This window comes from Haemaphysalis longicornis, unplaced genomic scaffold (assembly GCF_048455015.1).
Source record: "Haemaphysalis longicornis isolate Haplotype H1 unplaced genomic scaffold, Haemaphysalis longicornis Haplotype H1 scaffold_3, whole genome shotgun sequence".
NCBI classification, from domain to species: domain Eukaryota; kingdom Metazoa; phylum Arthropoda; class Arachnida; order Ixodida; family Ixodidae; genus Haemaphysalis; species Haemaphysalis longicornis.
In genome coordinates this window covers 101,280,175-101,298,102 of record NW_027526335.1, presented here as the reverse complement: position 1 = coordinate 101,298,102, position 17,928 = coordinate 101,280,175, and the positions used below count along the sequence as shown (strand labels likewise).

The 17,928-nt window shown below is 44.8% G+C and overlaps 1 protein-coding gene across 1 annotated transcript in view; it reads right to left on the bottom strand.

The window, feature by feature from the left end:
- Nucleotides 1-444: 444 nt before the first annotated feature.
- LOC144174961 (hexosaminidase D-like) overlaps nucleotides 445-17,928 on the bottom strand; it is a 31,687-nt gene continuing 14,203 nt past the window's right edge. Inside the window, exons 9-13 of the mRNA XM_077703947.1 lie at nucleotides 10,665-10,753; nucleotides 7,595-7,673; nucleotides 7,273-7,383; nucleotides 4,229-4,315; nucleotides 445-2,338 (exon numbers count right to left, since the gene is read on the bottom strand). Of these exons, the coding sequence (XP_077560073.1) occupies nucleotides 2,164-2,338; nucleotides 4,229-4,315; nucleotides 7,273-7,383; nucleotides 7,595-7,673; nucleotides 10,665-10,753 (541 nt within the window). The 3' untranslated portion in view covers nucleotides 445-2,163. The remainder of the gene's footprint in view (nucleotides 2,339-4,228; nucleotides 4,316-7,272; nucleotides 7,384-7,594; nucleotides 7,674-10,664; nucleotides 10,754-17,928) is intronic.

Here is a 17,928-nt window from a genome sequence, read left to right as displayed (position 1 = left end):
GCATTCTCTAGCCATCATGGATAATTCTTAGCCATGGAGACATGGCTAAGAGTGTGCCACTCCTTCCCTAGACGACTTGCTGATCCCGCCACTGCTGCCTCGAGTCGGTGACGAAGGGCTGGTGGAACTCTACAATGCTGAGGATGACTCTGCATCCACCACTCGCCACGAAGCAGGTGACTCCTCTTTGACACATATGACGACGATTACTAGCACTGCAACTATGCGAATAAACAATGATACTGAAACTTAACTATGTGTTCGGCAATGTGCACCTACAACTGCTGCACCAATCGAGTCTTGTGCGTGAGTGCAAGCTTCCCTGAATTTATGTAACCCGAACTTGTATTGGGTAAGAAAAAAAAGGTGGAACATCCTCAGCATCACTTGCGTTCAGCTGAAACACTTGTGAAGTTCACAGATTTGTCGTTTACATATCAGGAGTGGGAGTCATCACAAGTTTATTTAGATTCAGTGCAGCAGAAATTATCACCTGCACTACCAACAGTTAGGTACATGTGAAGCTTCTCCTTGGGATTCACATTCGCTGCTGCCATAATTGAAGCTCACTGTGGCCTTTTTCTTTTATTGGTTTGTTTTTCTCCCATGCCCATGAATTAACCGGTGCAAGCACTAATGCAGAAACAACCTTTCACGTTGACAGCACAGAAAGCATTTTATAATACATACAAAGAAGCTTTCAGCAGTGGGGCATGTGTCTCAGCGCACACAAACAGGAGAGGCAAGGGAGAAGGTGCAAAAACCAGAGTACAAATTGACACGGCTTACACAGTTGCCATGTTTGCAAATGCAGCTAAAAAAAGAAGACAATTGATAATCAAAGAGTACTAGTTGCACAGCAATAAAACATCACCGCATATTTGTAAAGAACGCTGGGTGTGCGTATAATCACAAAACAATATACGAACAGTCTGACTGCTATGCTGATACATACGGTAATACAACCCCACAGACAAGAAATTTCACCGCATAAAAAAAGGTCATTGTTACAGTGATAGATTGCTGCAACAGGAAGTAATAAAAGCAAGAAAAAAGACGCAGGAGTACCTGTGTTATATATTGCATGAATTGTCTGCGAAATATGCAACAAAGAACTTGTAATTCGCAAAATCATACCGAGTAATACGAATCCACTTCAAAAATTGTAAGCACTCAAAAGTTGCGAGCACGGATCAATAGTGAGCAGCTAAGGCCAACGAAAATACAATGCTGAGCAAAAGGTGCTTCAGCTCTATGTGTTAGAACAAAACAAAAAGCAGTTGAACGTTTACTGTCAAAAGCCTATGAGCAACACCTTCCCAAAGCTTGGAGCTTAGAGCTATGATTAAATGAGCCTTACCACCATTCACACATACAAGCCTGTTACCTAAGAGAAGCTGCCCAAAAGAATCAAAAGTCAAGGTGTGTGCAAGTTTAAACTATTCACAGGGGGTTTAGTAAATAAACACGCAAAAGATACAAGTTAAATAAAGTAAATACATTGGAATGGAATTATTACTAATGCATTCTTTCGTCTGTGCCACTCGGCTTGTATGCCAAGTGGCTCAGACTCACAGACGATCAAATGATTTGAATGTGCTCAATATCCAATGAAACGGAAATGAAAAGACAGTGATCGCAAAAACTTTAAATAAAGCCTGCCTGCAACGTTTTCATTCGTAATTTTGCCGTTCAGCAAATACTACACACTGTTCCGAAGGTTTTGCCATAAGACCATGCCAACACATATACTCTTGGAGTAAGTAACATTCTTATTTACTGATGCCAAGAACATTTAAATGTGCAAAACTTGGAAGCAATGAAAAGACAATGCAATGAACTATTATTTCCACAGTAGGGGTGAAACTCACTTTACTTTAGGTGAACCCAAAGATCACGAATTTCTATTTTTAATGCTTTGCAAAATAAATAGCCAAACCCTTTCCACTTCAATTCACAAATCAAAGATACAACTATCATACTGTTCTATAAAAAATTTCACCTCAATAAACGTGGAGAAAAAATAAATAAAAACATTGGGCAAACAAAGCCCCACAACACCGTCTGGGTTTTGCTGGCACACTGAGAAGAAGAGACTGGTCCTGCTGCCATCCCAGTACAGCAGCTCAGCAACCAAGAGTGTTCTATGACAATGCTCATAAATCAGGGGGGCACGTTCACGGCTATTTGCAAGTCCGCATCGCTGACCAGCTTTTTCAGCTTATCTCGGATCGGAATGACATAAGTAGATAGCCACTCTTCAACTGTGCTTGTGAAGTAGATCTCGGACATCTCGTCTGTGAGGTCTCGGTACAGGCCTTCAATCTCCCCCAGGAGCCTGCATGCATATGAAAAAAAAAGGGAAGTTGGTCAGGATGTGGGACGCAATGTGGCAAATTTGTTGCATTTGGCAATGCATTTGCTTTTAGCGACCCCAATACGTTCCTTCTTGACTGCAATAACAACAGCAGGTGGCATTACCATCATGCAAGGCACTCATCATGCTACTGTTAAAAGAGATGTCGGTGCAACGTGCAGCTTCGCATTCGTGTACCTCTTTTCATGTCTGCAAATTCTAACTTTCAAATAACCCGCTTCTTTCGCCACAATTAAGGCAGCAGGGGATCTTGCAGTCAGTAATGCTGGCGTGGTGCTGTATGACGGATACTAGAAATAAAAATGAAGACCGTAGTAGGGCCAACATAACAGTGAAACCATAGAATAAATTCTTTTGTAAGAAACAATCATATAGGAAGAACTAACTCTAGTGATTGCCACTAGTAGCAAGTTCAGTGCTCGAGTGTTCCCTTGTAAGAGTCAAAAATTGTCAAAATTGACAAGCTTACAAACTGACCTGCATTACACATTTCGCATAGATTACAGCAACTGAAACGATGCCTTAAAATTGGCCTGTTCCAGCAATCCAAGTAGCCAACTTCAATGTCCTTATGCTACGCGCATGTGTGAGCAGTGTTACTTGCAGCACTTGCAAAATGTCACTATGCACAGCAGAAATGAATCATGCGAGTCAATATTTACAAATTATGTCCACCTGCATTGTTCTATAATATGTGAAATTTTTTGTTCGTTATGGTTCCCAAGGGATGACCTTGTAAGTTGGAACTTCCAAAATGTTTACCAAAATTTTTTGGACTTTTCACATTTCTTTAGTGTTGTCTTCATCTTTGGAAGCCATTCAGAATCAGGCTGCTTGATTCATTATCACAAAGTACTCACGAACTGCTAGTGTCACGTCAATTAAGTCTTTTCTTAAACTCGGTGACCTTGCTGCTAGAGGGAAAATTGCGCAATTGTGCCTTTTTGATAAGATTTACTTTAATAACCCCATTCTGAAACAGGCCATCATTTCGGCTTCATTTCTACATATCCGCATGTAACGATCACAGGTACAAGGTAAAGGTTCCTAACTGTCGTGCAAACCCCTACTTTTACTCGTTCATGCCCAAGACCTGCGACGACTGGAACCACCTTCCCACCTCCATTGCCAACATTCCGGATCCTACGTCATTCAAAACAGCTGTAACTAATGTACGAAACTACTCCTCTCTGTAACGCCTTCAAGCTTTTACAGTATTTTAATCAATAAATAAAAAGAAGTTATTGATGGCTTGGGTCGAGCTTGCCCCTTCCACCATATATGTATACTATGCTCCTACCTTAACAGCAATGTGTGCGCATTAGACATGAGATGCTAAAACTCAGACTCAGTAGACATGTAAAACAAGTTACACATAATTTCCAATGCTGGTTGGACACACAAATTTGGGCTGGTTTGGCTAACAGGATGTTTATGCGACGCTTTAAATAATGTCTGCTTTCTGAAAAGAAAAAAGAAAATAGACTTAGAAGCTCTGCGAGCTGGGCTTGTTGGTAAATGTTCATGGTTACAAAACAATAGAAACAATAGTTACAAAACAAAACAAAAAACAATAGTTTTTAGCACCAAGTCAACACTTCTAATTCTTCATGGTGGGAAAAGCGCTACGACGACAAGCAAGTAGACCGGACAAAGCGCTTCGTCATCATTGGGCTTTTCCCACCATGAAGAATTAGAAGTGTTGACTTGGTGCTAAAAACTATCGTGAATTGCGCACACACGCAGGCAGCATGAGCTCAAAATATTCTGCTACAAGTAATATTCAGGTAAACTTATACAAATAACATTACCAACTACCGATTATCAAAGGCAGAAAGACAGAATACTCACTTCCGGCTTGTGGTGACAAACTGGTCCACGTGAAGCGGGTTGGTCCTGTTGTGAGCCACCAGGTACTCGTGAAACCCACCTTGAACACTTGCACGCAAGGCAAGAAGGAAGTGGCAGATTAATGTTCCTACTCATTTTACACGGGCAGGAACACATAAAGATACTGTCCTCCTAAGCATGGGCTCCACGCCGCACAGTTAGTACCACAGTTACCTCGTGCTACAAGTGTGACACAAAAGCAATACTCAATCTCTCTTCAAAATGTGATCTACCCAATCTGTCCAAGAGAACACGGTTGGCCACATTGCCATGGTACTATTCAAGGAAGAGGGAACATTCATGCAAGTGCCTACGCTGACTGAACTTTTGCTGCAAAGGAAGGAACAGTACAGGAAAGGTAGGGAGGTTAACCGGGGAAATGTCCGGTTGGCTACCCTGCACATGGGGATGGGGATACATTTATTGAAAGGAGAACAAAGCACCGTGTTTTTCTTCCTATTATTTCTCTTTTGAGCTGACGCACACAAGCAGTGGGAGGGACATGCCAGTAGCTGATAGAAGCTGTTAATCTCTCAGTTCAACGAGAAAGTTCCTAGAGTTGGTGAAAACTTTACTACCCCTTTTTAAAGAAAGTTGAGATAAGTGCGAAAGCGTCCTGGCATCAAAACTGTGTCAAAAGTGCATCAAAACCTTTGTTCGAAGTGCACCCAACCTTCGCTGAAAGTGCGTCCAATCGATTCTCAAACCTCCAAACACCTAAATTGCAAACGGACAACGAACCCATGTGAGAATTTCTTTTTTGCGCACTACATAAATGCATCTACGAATGATCGAAATCTGTACCGATACGTGGTTTATGAGATAAAGGTGTACTATTGCACTCCTTCTTCATGATCGATGTGTGTATTGTCTTACCTAGAGCCATTCATTTTTGCGATCTTTAAGTAACCGTTTTGACACAAGGGAAGCCCGGTTTCATAGTTTCATGCATGTGCAGTGTGTCTAGAGACCTTATCAGAGCTTTTCAGTTGACTAACCAGTCTATGAAGAAATTCACTAGTTTTTTGACAGGACACCATCGGTCTCACTAAGAAAGTAAGAAAAGGGCTGGACAGCCAGCGGACAGCAGCTTTTAGCAAACAGATTTTTTATGATAATTCTTCATAAGTTTGCAACTAGGCACAGTGACATCAAATTACTGTAAAGAGGTTAGCTATGTGGGGTACGTCTCTTGTTACGCAGTTTCTTTAATCTGCAACGCCAACTATGTGTGGCTTTTCACACGCAGGGCCCGTTCTGACAGCAAGCCATTCTCTGTCTCACAAGTGGCCACTGCCACTACTGGTTCGCAAACACAACTTCGTTTAACAAGAAAACAAGCAAGCACACAACAGGGCAATACCTGTGCTGTGTGTTTTCTTGCTTAACTCTTTCGTGACCCCGGAAAATGGCCGATTTTGAGTGCTTCCAGAAAGCGTTTTTTTCTCTTGAGCTACTGGACACATTTACCATTGCTATGCATGAAATTGTAGCTTATAGATTTCCCTTTCAAACACATAGCAGCAGTTTTGTGAAAGGTGTGATTATTAACAGTTTATTGGTCAACGAAACAAAAAAAAAAAGTGAACAAAATGAGTATACACAAAACACGAATAGGCGATTTTACTGAGCCTAAAAATTATTTTAGGAATTATAAGATATACAAAATGTTTCTACGTTCCTAAGCTATGATTTTGGACTTTTGCGGTCCCGCCACCCTGACGACTGTTCGACTCCGCGAAGCCACTCGGGAGTCAGTCGATCTTTCTAAAATGCGCATCCAAGCATGCTTGTGTGTGTTCTTACACAATATCTTCATCCCTGCAGTGGTAAAAACCAAGAAAAAAATATTTAGCGCTTTTGAGAAGCAGTGCGTGTCGCTCCGCAGCGCTAATTTTACACGAGCGCCAGGCTACCTTGAAGGTGATAATGCGATATAATGCGGTGCATTTGACAAAATATCCCCGCCGCACGTTGTCCAGACCCTACACATGAAAGTAATACCGCAGTCGTCAGATATTAGTCACGTTTTGCTTATACATACAGCGTGAAGTAAAAACGAACCTTGCCTGGCAGCATCTGCCGAAGTTTGAGGCTGTTGAATGGGAGAGTTTTCATCAGAACTAAAATCTGAAGAATCCAGATCGTTGCTGGAGTAATCACTGCTGCTGGGGTAAAAAAAAAAAAATCAGCAGCAGCAGTGGCCAAAGTCCCTGAAACCGCTGTCCGCCTTTGCAGAGTGCGCAGTAAAACAGGACGCCATTTTTGCCCAACTCGCTGCTACCTTGGGTTCAAATTTCACTCGCCACGCCGTCTACTGCGCGAAATGCAAACAAATGGCAACGAAACTGAAAAAGGGGTTTCCGATGAACATGCCAGATGGTGGCAGTTGTACGAATAGTGCCTTTTTAGTTTTTGTGGGAAGTTTGAAAAGCATCATTCACCCGTGAAACATCGATGGCCTATGGCGTGGTCACCAAAAAGTTAATTCCATCGTCTGCGCTGTTTTCTTGGAGTTACAATGTACCAACAAGCCCTTCAACAAGCCCTTTTGCGGTACAATTTGTTCCGAAGTGAATGAATTAGACCACGAGTTGGCGTCGTTTTCCAAGACTACATTACCGCTCTAAAAGCACATGTGGATTCTTGTCGTTCATCATGGCCCCAGAATGTGTTCACGGCAGTCGAAATCCATCCCTATAAACACTCGAGCTGGAGAATTGTTGAAATTCGCGCATCGCCCCAAAGTTGGTATCAGCCGTGACTGTGTCTGTCAAGATTCCGCTGTACATTGGCGAAAACTAGTTAGTAAGGTATATGATCATAATCGTTTTGTTTTTTTCAGTGATACCGCATATTACAAATAGGGCCATTGCATGTCTTCAATCCAGTTTTCGTTATTGAAATCGGGCTTTTTTTTAAAAGCTGCATGCTGCGGGCACACGCAGCTTGAAAGTATCCCAGAATACTTCCTGTATTTGATCACACAGCGCAGCAAGGCTTACCTGGGGTTCATGAGCACCTGGTCGAGCTCGGCCATCACATTTGTCAGGTGCAACACATACGTATACAACTTCCCCCCGGGGAAGTTGGGAATCGCTGGCACAGGCTGTGGCCTGTGAAAAAGAAATCAGACAGTCCGTTTTTTAGGCAAAACAGTGCAAAAAAAAAAAAAAAAGGGCTAACAACACAAAGAGGCAATTTTTTGTCCTGCAAGAGTCGCGGCATTTGCCAGGCGCGCACGGTTGCTCCTCTGCACTGAAGCTCCACTGGGAAGGCAGAGCCACGAGTAGAAAGCAAGGTGAACGGCAGTACAGTCGCACACACCTTGGGTAAGTGTCGGGCTCAATGTTGCCGACATAGCCAATCGCCTGGGACACCTCCGAGCGAGCTTCCTGCGTAAGGTCTGCAGCAACAACACACGCACACACAACGGAAAGGTTAGGAAAAAGCACGCGCCAGTCTCTCTTTTCTAGCAAAACCCAATTTTATGTAACACGTTAGCTTTGAAAATAACGGCTGCATGCATTTACTTCTTAAAAGGAAGGCAAAACCACAGAGGGAGGAAGAGAAAAATAAAGGTATTAAAATTAAAATGAATGAATGAATGAATGAATGAATTAAAATTAAAATAAGCAGAAAAAGGCTGTCACTATAAAAATGAACTAAAAACTGCACATTTTTCAGGCTAACCGCAACAAAGCCAGCCAACAAGCAGTCCTGCTTAGACACGCAGGGTAACATGCACGTTGATCTTTCGAGCTGGAACTACAGGCATTTGAATGAGAAGGAAGTCACGTGATGCCAGGCAATGACCATAGCCTTGAAACAAGTCCCAACTTAGAGTGCTTCCAGTGAAGTCTGACAAAAGAAGCAAAACGTAAATTTCTTGCAGGGACAAAGCCACTAATTTGATCACCCAAATAGCGGCCAAACAAATATCTTCCCGAGCATTTCTTTCTTTTCTTTTTTCTTGGGGGGAAGAACCTCTTCTTCCAACCTTAAAAGAGTACTTTGAAGCATCCCTTCTTCCCAAGCTCCCAACATTGTTTCACAGCTAGTTATTCAACTGTTTCATTGTTGACTGAACTGACATGTGATTTCGTCTTTTCAATTCATAGCCAAGGATGAGCTGATGCAATACTTGAAGGTTACTTTGAAGCCTTTGACTTCATAGGCCGCTATAACTTGCAATATCACATGGTGAGAGCGAATTAGTTGGTTTGATGGAAAATTTCTCATGGCCACATTCACAATTCGCACTGAACTATGTGCTGTCATTATTGGTTACCATCACATCAGGAGTTCCACAAAGTTGTGCACTTAGTTGGCTTTTGTATGCTTTTTACTAGGGGTGTGCGAATATCAATTTTTTTAATTTCGAAGCGAATTCGAATAATAAAAACAAAGTTCGAATCGAATCGAATATTTTTCGAATATTTTTCGAATACGAATACTTATTGTTTTTTGTAAAATTAAAGTTTTCACCATCTAGAGACACAAAAACTGCAACTTTATTGCACAACAAATCATACTAAGTAAAATTAGAAATTACACAATACCATTGCACTCAACAGGTTAAGGTCTGCACTCACTTAAATGTTAACATGGAGAAAGGTTACCTGCTCGACATGTTCGGGGAGCAGTGACAACCTCCTGCTCGTCACGACTCCACCTGATACCGAAAACAGCCGCTCACTTGAGACACTAGTGGCTGGCATGCTCGAGCTCGTGCACATTGCCGCGCGCTGATACAGTAAAATCTCGATGATACTAATCTCGCGGGACCGCGAAAAATATTCGTATCATCCGAAATTCGTATGAACCAACACAGACCAAAAAATTGAGCGCTGAAAAAAGTTTTCGTTTATTTCTTCTCTTACTTTCGCGTGAAGAAATTCGTTATTTTTTCTGCTTTTTTTAACCCCCATGTCGCAAAGCAGTCCTTTCTGGAGCACGTAAAGCTTCGCGCTCGTCTCCTCACTCGCTGTGCCCAAGCTCGCTACACGCCGCAACAGTCAAGCGTGAACCGCATATATGGTGCGTTTTTGCACGCGATTCGCTCGCCTCGGCTCTGCGAGCGCTGTATTGAGCCTGACTGTATTGAGCCTGTATTGAGTCAGACGCACGACGCGCGCGGCAGAATGGAGGAGCCTGACTACTTGCGATGAGATCGAGACAGCTGGCTTGGCTCCGCCGGAGATGGTTAGGCTTAGCACCATGGCAAATATTTTACGGGCGCTTTCTAGCGGCGCGGATGATGTTTTATAGTACCGTTTTCGCATGCATTGTCAGCTCCTTTACCGCACAAGCAACTTCGTGTCTCCCTTGAGCCGCATTTTAAAGAGCGGTTAGAAGCGGTCGCTCGAGCGCCCGCGCCACTTCGCGGCTTGAGCCGACGCCATGTTGACGCCGCCGGCCGCGCCGCGCGCAGCGTGGGGGTGGTTTCCCGGCGGTGTCAGCGCGCGTTGGGCGTGCGCAGAGCGTTTTCGCGAGCAGAAAACAACAACCCCGATACAGTCTGCGAAAGCACGTACCGTTCGCCGTGTATATGCTTCGCCACTTTGCTGCTGAGACACGCTCCAATTTTTTTTTTTTTAGTTTTGGGTGGTTCGAATATTTCGAACCATAAAAGTGTCATTCGAATCGAATCGAATACCAAAAAATTCGAATCGAATATTCGAAGTTTCGAATATTCGCACACCCCTACTTTTTACATCTTTGATGTGAGCCATTTGTTCCCACCAAACCAGTCAAGCTCAGTGAAAACTACGACTGTCACTGACGATGTTATCATACATGTTTAATGAAACGGTATGTTTTCATTGTTTGCAAGCCAGAGGGAAATCTGGCAGATGTCCATTGACATGGAAAAGACAGCAGCCATGACTTTTCAAACAGGAGAGTAAGTAAATACGGTAAGATGAGCACAAAGGCATAATCAGCAGGCACGTGCGAGGAGTCAGCCACCAAGTTGCCTCGTTCCCATGAGTGCAGTCCTTGGAGCATCAACATCTCCCCTAGAGTGTTTTCATTGGTATCTATTGTTGCTGCTCATTTGTATCACAATTTAAATAAATAGCTTAACGCTTCCATTTTTTTTTAATAAGCTAAATGGCATTGAGCTGTATCACTGCTCTTTGAATGCCCATACTGGAGCAAGCAAAGTTAGTATGGAAAGAGGACATCTCCTGAACATCTTCTAGGCACCACTCAATGGGGTCCACACTTTGCTTAATTTTATAGCCTTCAAATAAAATTTGTCAATAATCTCTATGACGCCGCATGACAGGGCATCAAGCAGAAAGGCGTCTGGCGAGACAAAATGCCTCGCTTAGACCAGAGGACAGCATAGGTAGCTGAGTGATTCGTCTCGTATGGACAAAATCGCACTCACTTGTCTTGTTAATGATTGTCTTGAGACACAGCGCCAAGCAAGGAATGGCCACTGGCAACAGCTCGCAGAGTACAGTGAAGTGATCAAACCTGCAGAGGGGCGGGATTAGGGAGGAAGAAACATTGGCATGATTTCACACCTATCTCGGCAAAGCAGCTGGACAATGATGGAGATGTAATCAATGGCATTCGTTTGCAAACGCACACACTGACATGCACGCACTTACATCCACCCAGAGTGCATTTGTTCTGCACAAACGGATCAAAGAGGGGAAAATATTAAAGCCAGTTCCACGCCTGTGAAACCTTCTGAAACAGCAAAGCTGACTTGCACATGCTGGCAGCCGCGTCCTACAGAGGCTCGCAAGGCCGCCCACTGCGGCGTGTACATACTCGAAGCTGACCCACAGAGGTATGGTAATTTATCGGTGCATATACAGTCGAATCCACTTATAACAATACCGTTTATAACAATATATCGGATATAACGATTAACAGCTATGGCACCGTCAACTTTTGTGTTCTTTCTATGGTAAAATAAACCGCTTATTACAATGCTCCAGTGCCACGATATCGGATATAACGATTGAATTCGGTTATATTGTGCACCAAAAGTGCAACAGTGACGACTCTAATGACGCGGTTGTGCAGCCTACTCAGGTAGTGTCTTCGTAGGAGGCCCAATGCGTGCCACAGTCCCCCAGGGACTTTGTTTCCACCAAGGACATTTACCTCAGCTAAGTGAAGCACCAGTAGATGCTCTTGGAAAAGGTTTGCGCTAGCGGCAAACAACGGTGACTGACTGTGGTTTCTTTTCCACACATTAGTAGTAGTACCACCTTGCTGGCATGCGAATAAAATGTTTTGAGCTCTTTTCCATCTTTTTATTTCGCAGCCCGCTTATAACAATTATCGGTTATAACGATGGTATTTCCCTGGCATTGGGATATTGTTATAAGTGGACTAGACTGTACGTGGGGTGGTTGTGTGCCGCGTGCCCCGGCGCATGAGCAGAGATGGCGCACTGGATGGCCGTCGCATTGTCCAGGGAGCCCTCCTGGGCCCGTGGTAAGGGTCCGAAGGTGGCAGGCCGGCAATGGGCGCGTAAGGCCCCTCATGATCGTCTATGGCAACCTTTCGTTTGACTACGGAAGTGGTATTGGCGACTTGGGCATGCTGGTGGCCACCTCCTGCAGAGCTGAGGTTCGCTCACAATGCCACTTACTGCGGTATGTATGTACTCAAAGCTCACCACAGAGGTCTGGCACTTTACTGGTGCACATATAGGATGGTGGGTGTGCACAGCGTGCCTTGGCACACGAGCTGAGATCGCGCACTGCACAGCTGTCAAGGCGTTGGTGCCATGTTGGCTCAGTGTGGTACCTTTGCCTGGCACGACGAGCATCAACGAATATTGAGAGCCCCGAGACAGCTATGCTATCAGAAACAAACATGGCACTAACTCATGTCCATTGTACCCTTTTTGCTGGGAGTTTCTTCCGCTGTGTGCCATGGAGGGGTGCAGAATCTTCATAGATATTGCACACACAATTAGAATTGATTAGACACATACTTTCCTGCAATACTACACATCAGTAACTAAACAATTTAGAAAATATGAGCACAGGTAACAATAGAAGTGCGATTTGTCTGCAAAGCAAGCTGTACTGTAATTTCTTAAAGGAGCCATGAAGAGAAAATACAACTTCGTTTAATTTGAAAAAACTAGGATTCAGCATCTCACTAAGCTCTATTAGAGCCACAAAAGATGTTTTTTAACGAAAAAAAAAGCAAGAAGTATTTAAAAACTTTCAAATTTTGCGCCACAGTGACGTGTTATGAGCAAGAATGACGTCATACGGGCCAACAATAAAACATAATTTTCAGTGCGTTAACCGCACGTTAGCATTCAAGTGATGCGGTCAAATGGAACAAGAGGCCCCATTACAGACGTCCAGTCATGTGTCGTCACGACAGGTCAGTTAGGCGGCCGCCAATCGCACAAACAAGGTTCCGTGACGTCATAGAAAAGTTGCGGGAAATTGGCTAGGGGGTTGCGACTGCTTCACACGTTTTCTTTAATATCTCCGTTATTTGTTCGAAGATTGCGATTATATTGGTAGCATTGTTATCGGGACTAAGCAGTCATTCCAATAAACCTAACTTGTATTTTGTCTTCAGGGCTCCTTTAAAACTGAGTTCGCTGCCAATGCCGCAACTGCTATAGTGAAGGAAGCTACAGTGGGAAGCTAAAATAAACTACACCCTTTTTTACTATAACTAGCCTCAATCTAACCGTCACAAACTTTTCACACTTCTTTCACTCCCATTTCAAAGCTGGATGCAGAAAGTGTGCCAGAACAGCCATCTGCATTGTGGGCATGTCCTTTCGTTAAGGAATGGAATAACACGCCGTCGTTATCCTCAGTGCTCTTGCGCAGCACCAAGCTGCCGGGAGACTCAGCCCACAAGTTTGAGAGCGAGCCATGGCCCTCTACGCGCGTGTACGTCTTCTGCCACTTCAAAGGGAAGCTATAACTTTCGTAGTACAGAGGTTTACTACGCATACAGTACAGAGGTTGACTACGTCTTCAGGCGGAAGTTAGCGTCCGCCTGCATATGCGCCAGCATGTTACACTCGCTGAGGTAGGAGGACGGGGCTCATGGTGGCCGCCACTATACATTTCAAGCATCTGGGCTTGACTGGGTGTAATTGGCGCTCGTCCGCTGACCTTCGACGGCGCAAGCCGTCACAGCGCAGACATGGGCAACCCCGCCATTGGAAAAGGGAATGCCTGGAGACTCACCGGACATCCTAAAAAACGCACTGGCACAATCAAGGCATGCGCAAATCAACACAATGGGTGTGGTGACCTACGCGTGTGCGAAACAACGGCCAATGCAAGAACGTAATGTAATGCAATGTAAAGATGCGGTGTTACTAGCACCTCTTCGTCCCAAGTGGAGGGGTTTGGTTCGCACAGCGTGAACTTCTGTAGCATGCCGCTTTAGCAAGATGAGGACCATCGCGGCTTTATATTTCTGCTGTGGCCGTGACATTGGCAAGCACTTTCACAATGCACGCAAATGATACAGTCAAACCCGATTATATCGAACTCGCAAAAGAAAAAAAAAAAACACCTATCAGTTCGATATAGGGGATAATTCGATATAAACAAGCTAAGGAACTGGATGTCATAAAAGCCCATAGCATTTTTAAAGACTTTATTGGTGAAACTGCTTACTTTCGCATGAAACAGTCCTGTATCTTCTGCTTGAACAACCTCGCTGTCCGAGACAGTATGCACTTCTCCACTTTGTCTAAAGAGACAAAGAAGCTGAGGCCACAATCTTTCACATTTGCGAAGAAGAAACGCCGAACTAGTGCAAGTGCACCAATCACTTCGGAGGTCCTGAGAAAAGGATCGTCGTTGCTTTCCCGTTTAGCCCACTCTCACTTGCGCTTAGTACGATGTCGCCAATGTAGCTCTCCAAACTCTCCCGTGGTCGCGACGCCATTATCCACACTCACAAACTTGCCGACCGTTGATCCCGCAACAGCATTTAGAAATTCCGACAGCCCACTCCACACTTCAGCAACACCGGCAATGGCTTCGCTGCACTCCTCATGATTTTCAGTTACCACCGGCACACACAAGCCGGCAGACTTGAAGCAATTTCGGGTGGTTTCCTTAGTAACATCTGACCAGAACCCATTTCGACAAGGTATTCTCGGGAATCTCGTGCCTGGCGGGGACGCCCGACTTCTTACCAAGTCAGACCTTATTTACGATTGCCAGTTTAAGGCGAAAAAAAATTTGGGTGCTTTGCGCTAGCTAGAGCCACTACACATGCCTTTATTTAGTGACACTAGTGTTAGCCACCGCAGCTAAACTCCTGAAAAAACCCACAAAGCACGGAGACCGGAAACACACAGAAAAAAAACAAAAAAGCATGGTGGGCAGGCCAAGATAATTTTTTGCAAGGGGAGGTGTTGACAGCTTGCGCTACACGGAGCGATGGCAGTCACGATAGGGAGAGCAAAGTGAGGGGGGGAGCTAAACCACTTTGAGGAGTGCACTGGCTGAATTTCCCTCCGCCCCGAGGGAAAGCCAACTTGGGGGAGGCACTTCTGCGGCATTTCTCGTTCGATATCGTTCGTTCGGGTTGTCACTGGTATTTTTGTTCGATATGAAGGATAATTTCGATATACATGGGTTCGATATAGTCGGGTTCAACTGTATTGCATTCCAAACTTCCAAACTCTGGGATCAGCTAGAAGACTCAAAGCGCCTCCGCTTCTTTACAATACAAATCAGACCAATGTTTTGATTGAATCGGCTGCGACATGCTGTGTTGATGTGCCGCCCATGCTTCAATGGGGCACGAAGCGGCTCAAGGGCAAATTTTCTCATGGAGGCTTCGTGTACTGCGGCAGAGCCAGCAATGCAATAAGGCTGGCGTGTCAGTACAAGCACCCCCCATCCTCCCAACAAACGTGAGGCGCTTGCCAAGTCTGCATGACTGTTCATGGCCAGTGATTCATTGCCTCTCTCCCTGGAGTCTTGCCAGTGGCCGCAAATTCACATTTCAGCATGCCATCGGCTACGAGAACACATCTGCCCATGCGCACTTGGCACGTGCCTTGGAGAAAAATCTACCGTTTCTCCCGACTCACTTTTGCTTGTGTATTTGAGCCTGCTTTGAAAACTGCATGTCAAAGCATGTTTCAACATTGGAGTGAAATGGTATTAAGACACTCACTCTTCAACAAGCCGAGCCAGTGCATTTTGTACAGAGCTCGAGGATGTTACTCTGCCCGTTCTAATTGTTGTTGCACCCCAGTGTGCGTTCTCTATTGACATTCCTCTCTTCTTGCCATGGATTAACAGGGGTGAGACAGCCCAAACAGATTTGGGAGCAGTTTTCGGAGCAGCAAAATTTCGGTTTTGGAGCAGAAGAATCTTGATTTGGAGCAGTTAGGGACATTCGATACATCGTCTTGTGAGCTTAAAAAATCATTATTTCCGCTATTTGCAGGGTCAAGTGCACATTTCAATCAGTTTTGAACACACAGAACACTGAAACAGCCTTACCTGAAAGAGTTTTTAAGAGTATCACAAAGTACTAACTGCACTACCTTTTTCCTAACTGGTGATATTGATTTGCGGCTGCACACAACACTGACAACAAAACTGCCGTTAACATTAGAGAGTTTTAGCAGTCCGTCTGTTCTGTTGGTTACTTTGTTACCGGGTAGACCCGGACCGGTCTGCGCCTGCGCGCGCGGAAGGGCGAGGAGGCGCGGACAAGGCGAAGCAACCATGAGGCGAAGGCAGGCCCGCGGAACTAATCCCCCTACCGCTACGAATGCCCAAGTGCCCAGACGAGTCCCGGTCAGCACGGTAACTACGTACACGACGGAACAGACGAACTGCTAAAACTCTTATCAAATTTAAGGGCTCCGCAATTGTGGCGTTTTTTTTTTTTCCGTTTTAATGCTAAAAATATTATTTTTGTAATCCCAGGCTGCGTTGTACGAACGACTGTAGTCACGGCAACAGTTGAGCAACTTCGAGCTAACAGTCGCATAGCCCAACCAGCCTACCCGTTTCAGTCCCCGGGGCGCAGGTTCACCCTATGGTCATTTGAGTAGCGTTACTGTTTAGCCACCTAGATTTTGGCATTAAATTTACTTTGCATACATCAAGTGTTAGAGTCGCGTTCTATGGCAACAGTGTAGTCCTACAGCTATTGGGCGCTGCCTGAACAGGTCGCGGCGCCGCAGCACAGCCCGTAGCTTTCGTGTCGACCGTTCCATCCCCGAGGCTTGCGATCGCGCTTCGAAGTACAGCAACACCTCAGCATTTTATAACACCACAACGAGCCAAAAAATTCACTTCGCGAACCCGATTATAGACGCGCGCACCGCGTTTCGCAACTCACGGACAAACCACGCCGAAGTCGTAGGCCCCACATTTCAATGAACTTTTTTTCGAGCCGCGCAACTTCCCGTAATCTGGCACCAATCTCAAACCATTACCCCGCGTTAACGTCACTGTTCAGAGCCACAACAGATAGAATGAATAGACTGGAACCCAGCTGATAACATAACATAAACCACGGAAAATATTGGCGATGCGCAATGAGCGCATTGGTAGCAGCCAGATCAGGCGGCGGCCATGTTTGTTGCCACAGCGATGCCTAATCGAGAAGGCCGTTTCCGCGAACCCGGACGGAAAGCGACTCAAGTTTTGAGAAGCTATCGCTTGCTTTGTTTCAGTCTTTCTATTTGTGCCATTTCTGTGTCTGCGATTGACCGACGATAAAAGCGGTGACCGGGATGCTGGAGGCTTTCGTCCCCACCGAAACTGACATGAGCATCAAAATCCGAGGCTCTTCTGGAGCAGTTTGGCGCAATTTTCGCCATTTTCGTGCTTCTGGGGCACCTTGGCGCAGGAAAATGGAATTGTATCAAAAAGGCGCAATATGCGCAGCTGTCTCACCCCTGATTAAGAATCTTTTTCTTAACACTTTCGTGACCGCGCCTATTCCTATTGATAGTATGCTATCGATGAATACACATTCACATTTTGGTGCTCTCCGAGCACTTCTAGACCACAACACCATCAAAATGGTAAATAGTATTTTATCAGTTTTGCTTTAAAATTTCGTTTTTCCACCACGGGAGGATTTTTAAATGTCCTTCGCTGGCAGGGAGATGAGCTCACGTGGTTTCAGTTATGGCGTTGCCAGCGCTCGCCGATGCTTTGCGCAAAGGCGAATTTCGACGGATCCCGATGTATCTGAGCTTGAATCTGTGCATTATGGTAGTAGCACAGACATGGAAGATGACTTCGATTCGTCAGACTTTTGTACGGACAGCGAAAGTGCGTCGAGTTGCCCCAGACCCTCATTAGGTGTGTGCCGGTGAGTTTTACTGTTTTCTCCGGTCGCTCTCTCGCAGGCGGGCGTTGTTGTAAACAGATCCGGTACTGTTCTAAAGGCCACAGCTGTTATCTGCAGGGTGTCGCCTTTGTTTAAGTGAGACCATCAGATGCTGCCTGCACAGAGAGTCGAGTTTTCCCCACGAAGATGGGGTGGAGTTGACCTTGGTGTAGCGCTAAGGAGCAGCGCATGGCTGTTCGTGTTTATATTTATATTTTTATATGTAAATAATTTTGTTTGTAGTATTATTATATTTTGTAGTATTATATTTGTAGTATTATTCTATAAACATTTTATGTTCAAAGTGTATATTTCAA